The sequence below is a fragment of the Mastigoproctus giganteus genome, chromosome 4 (assembly GCF_048544385.1).
Source record: "Mastigoproctus giganteus isolate SK-2022 chromosome 4, ASM4854438v1, whole genome shotgun sequence".
NCBI lineage: Eukaryota > Metazoa > Arthropoda > Arachnida > Uropygi > Thelyphonidae > Mastigoproctus > Mastigoproctus giganteus.
In genome coordinates, this window is record NC_143578.1 from 126,321,124 (window position 1) to 126,335,504 (window position 14,381).

Consider the following 14,381-nt stretch of genomic DNA (forward strand, 5'->3'; position numbering starts at 1 on the left):
AGCTACAAGCAACCCTGGCTACAAAGATAGACTCGAACCTCACTACAGAAGATGGTGTTATAGATATCAGCTACATTATCATCGATATTTTTCAAGAAGTTCCTCATGAGGATGAAGAAATGGAAGGAGGTCATTATGTCGAAGAACATATTAACGACAAACCACCAATGAAAATAGAAGAAACAATCATACAAATCAATACAAATCAATACAAACTCATACAAATCAATCGTTTAAAAATGTTTTTCGCCGCTGAAGTATCTTACTGAAGGACTTTTGATGGTTTCTTCACTCCAAACAAATGTTGACAACAAAATTATCAGCCGGAAGAAGGTGCAGAAGAAAATAAGTGATTACTGTATGTATTTTTCATAAGATAAAGCTACATTATCATCAATATTTTTCAATGCATAGCATAATATGCATAGCACAATTGTATGTATATTATTTACAAAAATATTGTGCAAAATCTGTACATAATTTAATTTAATTTTACATTAAACGTTTAACGATTTTTCTTTATCTCTTGTGTATGTAATTGTATATTATTTACAAAAATATTGTTCAAAATCTTTATATATTTTAATTTAATTTTACATTAAACATTTAACGATTTTTCTTTCTTTTTTTTTCTCTCCCTCAGACTTCTTGTTAGCGGACACTTCTCTCTAACGGACACATTTTCGTTCCCCATGGCTGTCCGTTAAAGGGAAGTTTCACTGTAATTGGTACCGAAACTATTCCATGTTATGTGTGTAGGGCCCCTCCGTTGCCAGGTGGGAAGGAGCAGCAGTGCGTAGCACATGCTTCTTGATTAGACCGGGGTTCGAGCCCGTCACCACCAAATACAGAGGATGCGGAAAGGTCAGGGAATGACCACCGCATATCCCGGAGCAATATGGCCTTAGTTGCTAATGCTCCTAAAAAAAAATAACAACAATAACCATGTTATGTGAAACCATGCTGATTGAGGTATAATTATAATAGGTTTCAATTGAATGCGTACCAAAGAAACAGTCTATAAACAAATTATATTAAATCTATAAACAATTTATGCTTGATAGCCAATTAAAGAATTTGAAATAAAAAATATTGCAAAAATTTTATTAATGAAAAGGTTGCATCACGAGAGATGAGAAAACAGCTTTATTGTTTATTTAGGTATTTTAATAATGAAGTCTGATGAAGTCGTCTCTTTTTCTTGGCGTAAAAGTCTTTGCAGCATCAAATTCCATCTTGTAAAATTTGCCGTATCTTGATGCTACGTTCAACAGCTGGATCTCCATTCATAATCGTCTTGCAGGCCATGTCAACTTCCTCCAATTCTTCTGGTGACACTTCAGAATTGTTTTCTCTTCTTCATATGCAGTTTGCTGAATTTGGCAATTGTCTGAATTTGTGATTCAAAACCAGTGAAATCATTTGCCAAATGGGGCAAAACATGCTGGCAAACAGAATGCATGTTGTTGGCAGTGATTTCTTGCCAAGATGCAAATATATTTTCAATTGTATTTTTTAAATGAGTAAAAAATAAAATTGTGAAATGAAAAGCTATCAGATCATCTCGCCAGGATGGAATTAAGAATACCAAATACTGTTGCACGTTGACTACCTGAGGAAAGCTATTGGCACATGTGCACGTGAGACAGTAGAGCTGGCACCACAGCATATATGTCAGTGTTCTCCCCAGAAATTTTTGCCAGCCAGGTGGAATTATGAAGTAGCCAGGTGGGGAAGTGTAATACTTCGCAATATTATAAATTTTTCTGTTATTTATAAATGTGACAAGCGATCCAGAGCAAAAATTAATTGCATAATTTAACATTATATGCTCCTGTCGCATTTATCTCAATCGCACAGTACGTTCGAATTAATATTGATCGAGATCAGTGAGCAGTACCATATGATACCACGATGCTAAAAATTTTAGCTGGGCAGTCAGTTAAATTTACTGGGTGGTGCACCTATTCGATAGATCCTGGTTTGTGTCTAGGCTATTAAATGAGTTTTAATATGTACAGCAAATTTTTGACTTAAACTTAATTGAAAATATGCTCAATTGATAGCACTTGCTGTACAAGTGCCCAAACAATGAAAACCCCAGAGAAACACTAATTTCAAGGATTGGTCCAATTTCTAGATATGAGTATCATGAACACCTATTTATTACAGAACAAATGTACCATGTAGCCCTTACCAAATATGCACAAACAACATTTCAAATGCCTTTAGAAATAGTACTAATTGACAGTCAATCTGAAACAAGGTCTGAAACGTCAATCTGATGAGAGTTAGTACTATTATCCAAGTGCAAGCAGTGAATTTCCAGCTCCGAGGAATCGATAAGTGTCTGAAGGCTTTTTCCATTTCATTGACTTAACTGTCATATTCTTCTTATTCTGGAGATTATCTTATCATGGAAAATAACTGACCTTATTCTCCACGGGAATAAGGTCAGTTGGAATTGTTACCCCAGTTCAAAGAGTCTTTTGCTATTGTATACAGCAATCTATTTTTTGTGCCATTTTATCTGAGCTGACGTCTTTTTCGGAACTTGTGTCTTTAACTTAATTTAAAATTTGTTTATATTAAATCTTATCTAGCAGTGTTAGGGAGACAAAACGTAGACAGAGAGAATTAAGCCTGGAAATTAAACTAAAAATTATACAAGAGGCAGATAGAATGGAAAGAAGCAAAACAGACATTGCAAAGGAATACAACATCCCTTTACCTACTTTATCTGCAATACTGAAAAACCGAAAAAGATTTGAAGTGCGTGACACTGGAACAGCAATGAAAAACAGTAAACGAATTTGTGGTGCAAAACACGGGGAGCGTGAAACAAAACTTTTCAAGTGGTATCAACAAATGCGTGCATCTAATTTAGCAATATCAGGTCCAATTTTGCAAGAAAGGGCAAATTATCTAGCTTAGTAACATGGAATTAGTGACTTCAAATGCAGCAGTGGCTGGCACCAAAGATTTAAAAACAGGAATAACTTGGTTTCACGAAATGCTTGCGGTGAGTCTGGATTAGTCAACAAACAAAAGGCTACATACTGGTTGTGTTCTCTACGGTCCATCCTTGAAAAATACGAGGCAAAGGATATTTTTAATCTCGACGAAACAGGTTGATTTTATAATTTGCTGCCAAACAAAACATTTGCTGTTCGAGGAGAGTCTTGTCATGGCTGAAAATTAAGTAAACAAAGACTCACTGTTCTGTTATGCTGCAATTCAGATGGCAGTACAAAACTACGCCCACTTGTGATTGGTAAGTTTTCCAAGCCAAGATGTTTTAAAGCAGTTAACCAACTACCCTGTGATTATGAGGCCAATAGAAGTGCTTGGCTTACGGTCAAAATTTTTCAGTACAGCACATTCTGCCGAGACACATAAGTTGACAAATATACAGCTGTTGTTTTTACCCCCCCCAATACCACCAGTTTAATGCAACCACTGGATCAAGGCATTATTTATAACCTCAAGAGAGCATATAGAGCCCGCCTGATAATGTACTTGATCCACAACATAGAAGGAGGGAACAATTTTCAGCCAAATTGGAATGTCTTGGATGCTATCTGTAATCTTGTTATTGCATGGGAAAGTATTACATCAAGTGTTATAATCAACTGCTTCAAAAAGAGTGGCTTTGGAGAGAACATCATCGAAAAACATGGTCCAGCAGACAAATGTGATAGCAACAGTGAGGAATGGAGGAATATGAAGGGGCATATAGATTTTGTTGGTGAATTTGAAGAGTTTGTGAAGGTGGATAATGAAGTTGCTACCACTGCAACGCCAACACCAGAAGAGCTGCTGGGTACCAAACAGAACAATGCTGTTTTCGTTACCAGCAACAGCGAAAGTGAAGACGCACGCACACTGCCATCTAAAAAAGATGCCCAAAATGCATTGAACATAATAGAGAATGTGTTGGCCCGCAGTAACATTGATAAAGAAACAACTATTGCATTTGATAATGTCTGTGCTGTAGTTAAAAATGCATATAGGACAAAAACTGTGCAAACAACATTGAATTCTTTCTTTAAATTAGATTAATTTATTAAAAAGTTAATGGTTTGTATGTCTCCTTTTATAATTATTGTAATTATTTTTACTGTGATACTAAAATATTGTATATATCAAAATATATACTGTACAATATTTTAATTTCCGTTAATATTGCTTTTCTCTTAGTTTATCGTACAAATAAAATAAAATCTTTAAAAAATGTTATTCCTATTACTGTATTGTCACCTATTACTGTCAGACAAGGCTTTTGTTTTTATTTTATTTTATTAATTTTTTTTGATATTATTATTATTTATTATTATTCTTAGATATACAGTATGTACCAAAAAAATAATAATAATAATAAATAACAGTAAAATTTTGACACTTTTGGGGGACCTCATTACTAACCTTGTTATTACAAAATGTGAAAATTTAGGTCCCTTGAACTTTGCATTAACGAGATTCCACTGTAATTTCATTCTTAATCAATTGTATTCAAATGGAAACCAAAGCCCAGATTACAGCAGCAAAGCAACAGGCATAAAGTAGCAGGAGTGCTATGGCCTGGGGCAGAACCGAAGGGGGCAATTCTCCAATTCATCACACCTAAAAAATTGTGCAACTTGTGAAACGTTTGCAGACCTTTCTGGAACAGGACATGATTTAGCCAAGGAGGATGTCTTTGTGTATGCTTTGTGCAGAGAGTGTCAAGAAATTAGGTGGCAACTAAACATTCTGATGGGCGTGGCGAGACTTTGGTGAATTTTTTTAATGACTGTTTTCTACAGCAGCATGATAGAGAGGCAAAATGAGGAAGCAATACTCTTGATCTGGTTATCAGCAGTGATTCTTCATCATTAAGAATCTGTAGGTAAAAAACCCCACTGGGTGGCCTGATCACAGTGTACTAACACAAAATTTAATTAAAGACATAACTACTGTCAAGGGTGAAGATAAAGGCTTTTGCTTTCATAAGGGTAACTACAGAGGACTCAAACAGTTTTCAAATTCTGTGCAGTGGGACCAACAGCAAATTCTAAACAGGAAGTATATAGGGAAGAAATCAAAGAAGTTACCAGTCATTTCATACCAACAAAGAAATACAGTTAAAGGTTTAGACCTAAATGGATGTTAGATAAACAAATTAGACTCATGGCACAGAAGAAAAATGCATAGGATGCATATAAATTATCAGGCAACAAAGAAGCCTATGGTAGTCTTTGTGACTTGATTACAGACTAGCATAAGCTAGTCTGCAATCAAGTCACAAAGGTTAGGTCAGTGAAGGCAGATTACGAGAAATCTTTGGCAAATGATGCAAAGAAAAACAGCAAAGACTTCTTTACGTATATAGACTCTAGAAGGAAGGGGATGAATCAGATTTATCAACTTGATATCATTGGTTCAACTGTTGAAGATCTGCTCAGATAGCTGACAAACTCAATGAGCATTTTGCATCTACATTCACACATGAGGAATTCTGTAAGGAAGAGGACAGAAGTTTACTAAACTCAAACAGGGAGTTAAATGATTTTGAAATAACGGAGAGCCAAGTGGAGGAGAAATTGTTGAAGCTAAACATAAAAAAGGCACCTTGGGTGGATGGAATTATCCAGTTATATTAAAGGAGGCAACAGAGACAGTAAGCAAACCCTTAGCCATAATTATGAGAGCATCCCTGGACTCAGAGAGGGTCCCTATGGACTGGAGATGGCAAACGTATACGCAATTCACAAAGGGGGTTCAAAGGGTGACTCAAGTATTTAAGACCTGTTAGTTCAACTTCTGTTCCGGGAAAAATAATGGAGTCACCGGTTAAAAAAAGCAATACAGGATCATCTAGACAAGACTGTAGTTATTCAGAAAGAGCATTTGGTATATATTCAGAAAGAGCATTTGGTATAAGTTTTATGTGTTTTGTGATAAATATGGCAAGAAATAAGGAACTGAGTGTTGAAAAAAGGAGTGCTATTATAACTCTGTATAAAGAAAGTTATTCCATGAGAATATTGACAAAAACACTAGGTGTTTAATTTAAAGGAGTGGAAACTACCGTGTGATGATTCAAGGAGACAGGCAGTTTAAAAGACAAAGCACAATCAGGACAACCGAGCATCACAACAGAAGTACAACATAAGACTATAACACTGATTTCTAAATGCAATCGAAGACTTACTGCACCTGATCTCTGAGCTGAGTTCAACAGGAACGGAGAAACTTCCATATCTACACCCACTGTAAAACTTCATCTTAAACAAGTATGACTTCATGATGATGTAGTGGTCTGAAAACCCTTATTAAAATTAGAAAATCGAATGAAATGATTGGCTTGGACCAAGAGCCATCAACATTGGAAAACTTGATAGTGGAAAAACGTACTGTGGCTGGATGATATCCAAATTTGAAATTTTTGGATCCAAGAGTAGAGTTTATGTGAGATGATCAACTGAACAAAAAATGGTGTCACATTGTTTACTGCCTACGGTGAAGTACTGCAGTGGTTCCATCATGATCTGTAGTTGCATCAACAGAACTGAAGGAAATTTAAGAAAACAAGGCTATAAAAAAATATTCTTCAACATAATGTAATATTCCCTGGACTTCGACTTTGTTGAAGAAATTTTATATAACAACAAAACAGTGACTCTAAGCTGTGCAAGGACTTTCTTGCAACTGAACAACAGAAGGAGCGGGTATTGCAAATTATGGTGTGGCCACCCCAATCATCTGACTTAAATTCAACACAATTTTTTAAGAGTTTAAATGGGATCATCCAGACCATCTTCACAAAATTTATGGGATACCTTGCAGATCATTTGGAATAATGTTAGTCAAGACACTATTATAAGAATGCCATGTCTGTTTATGACAGTAATAAAATCTCATGGAGGATATTTTGATGAAAACATCAGTATAGTTGTTAATATCAATCATTTCAATATTTTTTTGCTGTGCAGTTTTCAAGGCTTAATAAAAAAAATCTTAAAGTACTTCGTCATGTTTTTTTTTATATTAAACCTTACATTGTCATAGCTAATTTCAAAAAAATTAACGAAAACTGTTGTCATACAATGCGATATCAAACTTTCAAGAGTGTATGTGCCCAAATTTCTCACAAGTTCCTTCTACAATTTTGTGTTGTACTACACAATTTCAAAAATTTTCAATTCTATTTGGGGAGAGGCAGGATGTTGACATTGCAGGAGATGTTCTGCTGACCTGGAAATTACTGCATTAAATATATACCAGTCTGATTTAACCCTATGATTTCATAATATTTATTATAATTTATTTATTTCATTATTATAAGTGCATACTGTTTAAGTTCATTTTCTAATCCTTTCAAAAAAAAAAAACAACAACATGGGCCATCACATTAACACTCCCCACATTTTTATATCAAGGATGCTAAGAAATTAACTGAAGTTAAAGAATATTCCACATGAAAAATAAAATTATGAAATGTGCACAAACCTCTTCATATGAGCTGTATGAATATCCAAAATCTGGTATTTCAATATTGTCCTCTTCCATGAATACTCTATCTTCGGCTGCTATTCTATTAAAGACATCTCTGTACACTGTATAAAATGACTAAAAGAATAGAATATATCACAGGATAGATTACACAGGTGAATATATAGCTAAAAACAGAACACAAAACTGCATAAATGAATTTTTGTGGATTAACTGTTACATCTAAAGAAGCAATAATGGGGGAATGTAAACATAACTTAAGATAATAAAACATGAACATATTAAAAAAAAAAATTCTTGTTTGTACTTGGCATGACCACCAGGTCAGGGGAGTTTATAATAAATTACAAATACAAATTAATAACCACCATATTTAGCAGTCATGCAGGCTTGAACCACAATCCACTCAAAGAGCATATGCTACTGCACTCTTTATCATGACCCCTCGACGACATCAGAATTTGATTCTGTTGTTAGGAGGGAAAAGGAAAGCAAAGGCTGACATTTCCAAATAATTCTTTATTTCAAATAATTTTTTTTGTTAACAATTACAAATATATATTTTTTAATTGAATGCTTTCATATTTTATTTATATATCTTTATATTTTCTCTATTTTCTTACCCAGAAGGGATCAAGGCAGCTCCCAAAACATCAGAACCCACTTCCCACTATTACTTTTTTTAAGATTTAATGATCTTAATTGACAATAAACTCATTTTTTGCTCTCCAGTTTTTGTCTTCTCTTACAGAACAAAAAGTTACAGAACAGAATATAAAAAGAAATATAAGGGTGAGTCAGAATAATGCTTTATCGATCCATAATTTGTGAATGATAATAATAAATTTAAATACTTTTTTACTTTAACAACTGAATTATGTGTTTGGCTTCTATTCAAAATGTCCTCCTCCAGCACACATGCATAAATGACTTTTTTTTCAACGCTGCTACATATAACAGTAAAGAGTCAGTTAAAATTCTGTGTGTTTCCTGCTATATCACCATCCACTGGTTCTCCAATGTTTTTGGTTTTTGAGTGTATAAATTATCTTTCAGGTATCCCCATGCAAAAAAAAAAAAAAATTTAAAAAGAACTGAGTTCTGAGGAATACCTTGGAAGATATTCAAAAGCACTCCCCCTGCAACCCATCCACTGTACATGAAATTCTCTGTGTAGTAGTCACAGACAACAGAATGAAAATGCAGAGGTGCACCATCCTGTTGAATAAACACCATATCAAAAAACATACTTCTGATATTTGGTGTTGGCCTTACCTTCTAGTAACAGTGCTATTGAATCTCTAAGTTCTGATAGCCCACACAAGGAGGTTCCCATATACACAGTTATCCCTGGCAGGTTAACATTTTTCTGTAAGCTGAGGTGAGGATTTTCACTGGCCCAATAAACAGTTGTATCAATTCAAGTGTCTATTTAGTTTGAACATGGCTTCATCTAACCGTACAACTGCCACTTCAAAGTGGTGATTCTACCATTTTTAAGATAATACTACTCAAAAAATTGTGCTCATCAATCTGGATCATCTTCCTGTATCGCATGCAGGAATCATGGTCTAAAAGGTTTCAAATTTATATCCTTTAAGATTCTGAAAACATTTGACTGGCTCATTTGCAGTTCTGGTGAACACCATTATGCTCATGCTCTCGCTCAAAGAATCCATAAAGAAGCTTTGGAAATAATTAAAAATAAATATTAAGAATTAATAGCTTCCCAACAAAAACAAATAATAATAATAATACTGTAGTAATAAAAACAACATGTAAAATTTGTTCAATTAGTTAAAAATACACTGTCTGCTGACAGTTAATTTTCAAACAGCGTGGAAGCATAGGATGGTTTATAATCCATCCAAAATTTATACAGAATTTACAGTGTTCATTTATTATTATTATATTTTAAATAATAGCTTTATAACCTAAGTGGTCCCACCATCTTTATATTTTAGGCACATCAGCATATATGTATAATGCACCTATTGTCTTCACTAAGTCCATCTACAACTCGACTCCCAACACATGGATTTTCAATGAAATATTATATTTGAGCTTTTTTTTTTTTTTTTTTTTTTTTTTGATTTCAGCCTTAAAAAGATTTGTTGTGCCATTCCAAATTTAATTAAAATCAGACCAATAGAATATTGCCTATTCATTCCTCCAACCAGTGCTTGGTGACAAACAGTGCTTCAGCTACAACATAAGCTATGCGGATAGCTTATAAAAGTGAGATTTCTATTGGTTTGATTTTAATGAAATTTACGAAGGCTTGACAAATCATTTTAACAGAGAGAAATATAGAATGCCATGAAAATCCATCCACTAGATTTGAGTTATTACATGTGGATGGACAGACAAAGAAATAATTTCTGGATTTCTATTGATCCAATTTTAATGAAATTTGGGAAGGCTTGACAAAATCATTTTAAAAGGGTCCACATATAAAATTTCATTAAAATCCATCTACTGAGTTATTACATGCAGACAGCTGAACAAAGACAATAATTGTTGAATTTCTGTTATAATCATCCAAAATTTATACAGAATTTATAGTGTTCATTTATTATTATTATATTTTAAATAATAGATTTATAACCTAAGTGGTTATACCATCTTTATATTTTATGCACACTAGCATATATGTATAATGCACCTATTGTCTTCACTATGTCCATCTCCAACTCGACTATGTCCATAGTCGAGTTGGAGGGAAAATTCTGTGTGTGCATTCTGTATACATTTTGGATAGATTCTAACAGAAATCCAATTGAAATCCAGAAATACAACAGAAAATTGTAGCTGAAGCACCAGATGCTGTTTCTCACCATGCACTGGTTGAAGGAATGAATAAGCAATATGGCAGATGCACAGAAATGAAATTTTTCAGTTTGTTTTCAGGGACTAGTCCTGTCAACGATGTGAGGCATTTTTATGGGCCTTTTCACAACATGGCTGAGTTAGATCATCTCAGGCAAGGGTAGAATGATTTTCCCCTCCAGGAAACTTGGGTTTTTTTTAATCTTGTCAACAGAAAATAGACCACAGAATACATGTAATTTATAGACATAATATATGTGGTGCAATATGGCCTAAGCTGCTGATGCACCTAAAACCCTACAACAACCTATTGAGAACTAGTACCCTCTTGATTTTATGCATAAAAATTCATCCATTGCTTTTTCCTCTTTTTTTTTTTTTTTTGTTATAAATCACAAATCACTATTTGCTAATGCACCTGAAATGTGATGCACCGAAACATTAAGTAACATGTTCTATTTTAAGATGCTTCAAAATATCAAAATGTAGTGAAACCAAAAATTAGAACCAAACTATATTTCAATATTTTGATGTACCTCAATATATATATATATATAATATTAAGGATCAATCAAATAATAATACTATCAGGGACTTAAGAAAACGCAAAAAAAAAAAAAAAAATATCGCTTTTTACCGACAATCTAGATGACTTCAACTGGGGCCAGCCACCCAGACTGAAGGCAAAAAATGACAAGAGGTTCTCTGTTTCTGTAATGATCAATATATGCTAAGTAATTTAAATCTAAACCAAATATAAACCAGTATAGGTCAAATATAAATCAAATAAATTTTTGGAATTATTAGAATCAAATGTAAGAAATATAAGTAAAATATAAATGTAAGCATATATTAATCATCGTTGACCCGACAGAGAAAGTAATTTAATGATTAAAATAAGATTAAATATATAATACATACTACATATTTACCGTATCTAGGACATAATGTAATAGTCGTCAAAATAATATGTGGTGCCCCCTATGTGATGGATACTGTAAAAATAAATATAAATAAATAATTAAATTTAAGTTAATGCAAAGAGAAACATGCAGATAGTAAGAAGAAAAACTAAAGGAGTAGGAATAATAGAACCTGAACTCCACAAAGGCGAAAAATAGTGGTATAGATAAGAAATAGCTTCTCCTACGTCCTCGGATTGCCCTAATAATTTCGGAGAAATAAAAATAGAGTGTAGGACAGTTTAAAGAAATTACAAGTTGTGGCTTGGGTATGCCTGGGATCGCAAACCCGTTCCTATAGTAGGACCCTGAGCTGAATTTGCATGTTATCTCAGCGTGAACTTAAATTTAAATGAATTTAACTATAAGTATATATATTAAAAAAAAAATAATGATACACTGTAATTTGCAAGCTGGTGGATACAAGTTTTCTACGCCGTAAGACACCAAGAATGCAAAGTGTATCCTATGTACATATATACATGGCACTAAATATGACAATTATATTGAAAATTATATTGAAACAATAGGTTCAGAAAACAAATTTTTGAAATTAATTATGCTTATCGCTTTCCTGAAGAGATATTTCAGGTAAGCGATAGGGAAATTATTATTAATCAACTTGCTGTACAACGCTGTTATGCCTGCTGAACAGTTTTTATTACTATTGCAAATATAAGCAATCCTTAGACATTGCGATAAAATTATATTAGCATGCACTGATTTTGATATATTAGATCTCCAGTTTGTAAGGCTGACATTAAAATTAAATGCGTCTCTTTTATTATATACATTTACGTCTATATTATTATTATGGAATATTTCTATATGAAGATCCAAGTAATTTGCTATTGTATCGGAACTATTAGTTTTTTTCTAATACAAGTTCTAATGGATATAATTTACTGTAAACCTGGACAAAATGTGGACAATTAAAAACACATAGATCATCTACGTATCTGTATATAAGTAGGTTATCTTGGAATGCTCTTTCTGTATAATACAGATAAAGGTTTGCAATTATGCTTGATGCTGGACTTCCCATAGGGGTGCCAGTCACTTGCAAGTATAACAATGTTCCGTCATATAATTATTAAAGATGCATAATTTTATTAGAGTATCCCAATACGTTAAATCACCCTTTATAGCATTTTTATTTTCCAAATATAGTTTCTGGAGAACGACTTTTAAATTATCAAGATTAATGCTCGTAAATAGACTGTTAAAGTCAAATGTTTGTATTTGTTTAATACTGTTATTTTTTATTGCATTTATAATCGGTAAGTTATTATTTATTATAATAGTTTTATTTAAGTTATTTAATATAATTTTAAGTAACTTTTCTAATGTTTTTCCAGGAAATTTAGCATAACTATCTCTACATGATGTTATGAATCTAAATGCAATAGGTGATTTATGAAATTTGGGTATGCCATATATAAATGGATATTTTAGGTTATTATACTTTAACTTTAATTTTTTATGCAATGCAATTAATTTTTTGATTATTATATTAGAGGAAGATGTTATCTGTTTATATGTATGGCTAGACTGTAGTTCATTTTTTATAACTTCTATATAATATGATTTACATATGATTGCATAATTTCAAGCAGCTTTGTCAACGGGAGTAATTACAAAATGTTCATATATATCTTTGAGCTGCCTATTTATTAATTTGGTATTATATAGATTATCCTGTATGAATTTCAATTGATTATATTTGTTAGATATGATATTAAGTATTTTAAATAACCACATGTGGTATGCCTCAACCGGTATGTTATATTTGTATGCTGATCTTATGCAGTATTTTAGTAAATCTAGATATAACAATTTTTTAAAGGTATATTTATTAATAGGTAGAATAGGTCGAAATTTAAAACCCAGTGATAAAATTTCTCTAAGTTCGGGATATGGGATTATATCTAAATTGCCGGTTATAATGTGGTTATGGTTAGGATCCACGTATCTATGAAATGAAGGTTTGTGGCAAACACATGTATCCTGTCCGATGTTAATATTGTGAAGGTTTGTAGCTATTATTTTATAGTTACACGCTTTAAGACCAAATGGTTTAGAATATCTAAATCTGATATTAATATGTAAGTTATTAATAGGCAGCAAGTCATTACGTAAATTAATAGTTTTATGTATATCATGTGGTTATTTACAATGCTCAATATCATATATTAAGAGACGCATTTAATTTTAATGTAGTCAGCCTTACAAACTGGAGATCTAATATATCAAAATCAGTGCATGCTAATATAATTTTATCGCAATGTCTAAGGATTGCTTATATTTGCAATAGTAATAAAAACTGTTCAGCGGGCATAACAGCGTTGTACGGCAAGTTGATTAATAATAATTTTCCTATCGTTTACCTGAAATATCACTTCAGGAAAGTGATAAGCATAATTAATTTCAAAAATTTGTTTTCTGAACCTATTGTTTCAATATAATTTTCAATATAATTGTCGTATTTAGTGCGATGTATATATGTACATAGGATACACTTTGCATTCTTGGTGTCTTATGGCGTAGAAAACTTGTATCCACCGGCTTGCAAATTACAGTGTATCATTTTTTTTTTTTATATATATATATATATATATATATATATATATACACATATAGTTAAATTCATTTAAATTTACTTAAGTTCACGCTGAGGTAACATGCAAATTCAGCTCAGGGTCCTACTATAGGAACGGGTTTGCGATCCCGGGCATACCCAAGCCACAACTTATATCTTGTAATTTCTTTAAACTGTCGTACACTCTTTATTTTTATTTCTCCGAAATTATTAGGGCAATCAGAGGACTTAGGAGAAACTATTTCTTATCTATACCACTATTTTTTGCCTTTGTGGAGTTCAGGTTCTATTATTCCTACTCCTTTAGTTTTTCTTCTTACTATCTGCATGTTTCTCTTTGCGTTAACTTAAATTTAATTATTTATTTATATTTATTTTTACCATATCCATCACATAGGGGGCACCACATATTATTTTGACGACTATTACATTATGTCCTAGATACGGTAAATATGTAGTATGTATTATATATTTAATCTTATTTTAATCATTAAATT

General features: G+C 32.6%; 1 protein-coding gene across 1 annotated transcript in view; it reads right to left on the minus strand.

The window, feature by feature from the left end:
• The window catches only part of LOC150087048 (dnaJ homolog subfamily C member 21), a 374,824-nt gene that overhangs the window by 248,278 nt on the left and 112,165 nt on the right, over nucleotides 1-14,381 (minus strand). The window contains exon 4 of the mRNA XM_090372359.1: nucleotides 7,492-7,611. Coding sequence (XP_090228485.1) covers nucleotides 7,492-7,611 — 120 coding nt within the window. The remainder of the gene's footprint in view (nucleotides 1-7,491; nucleotides 7,612-14,381) is intronic.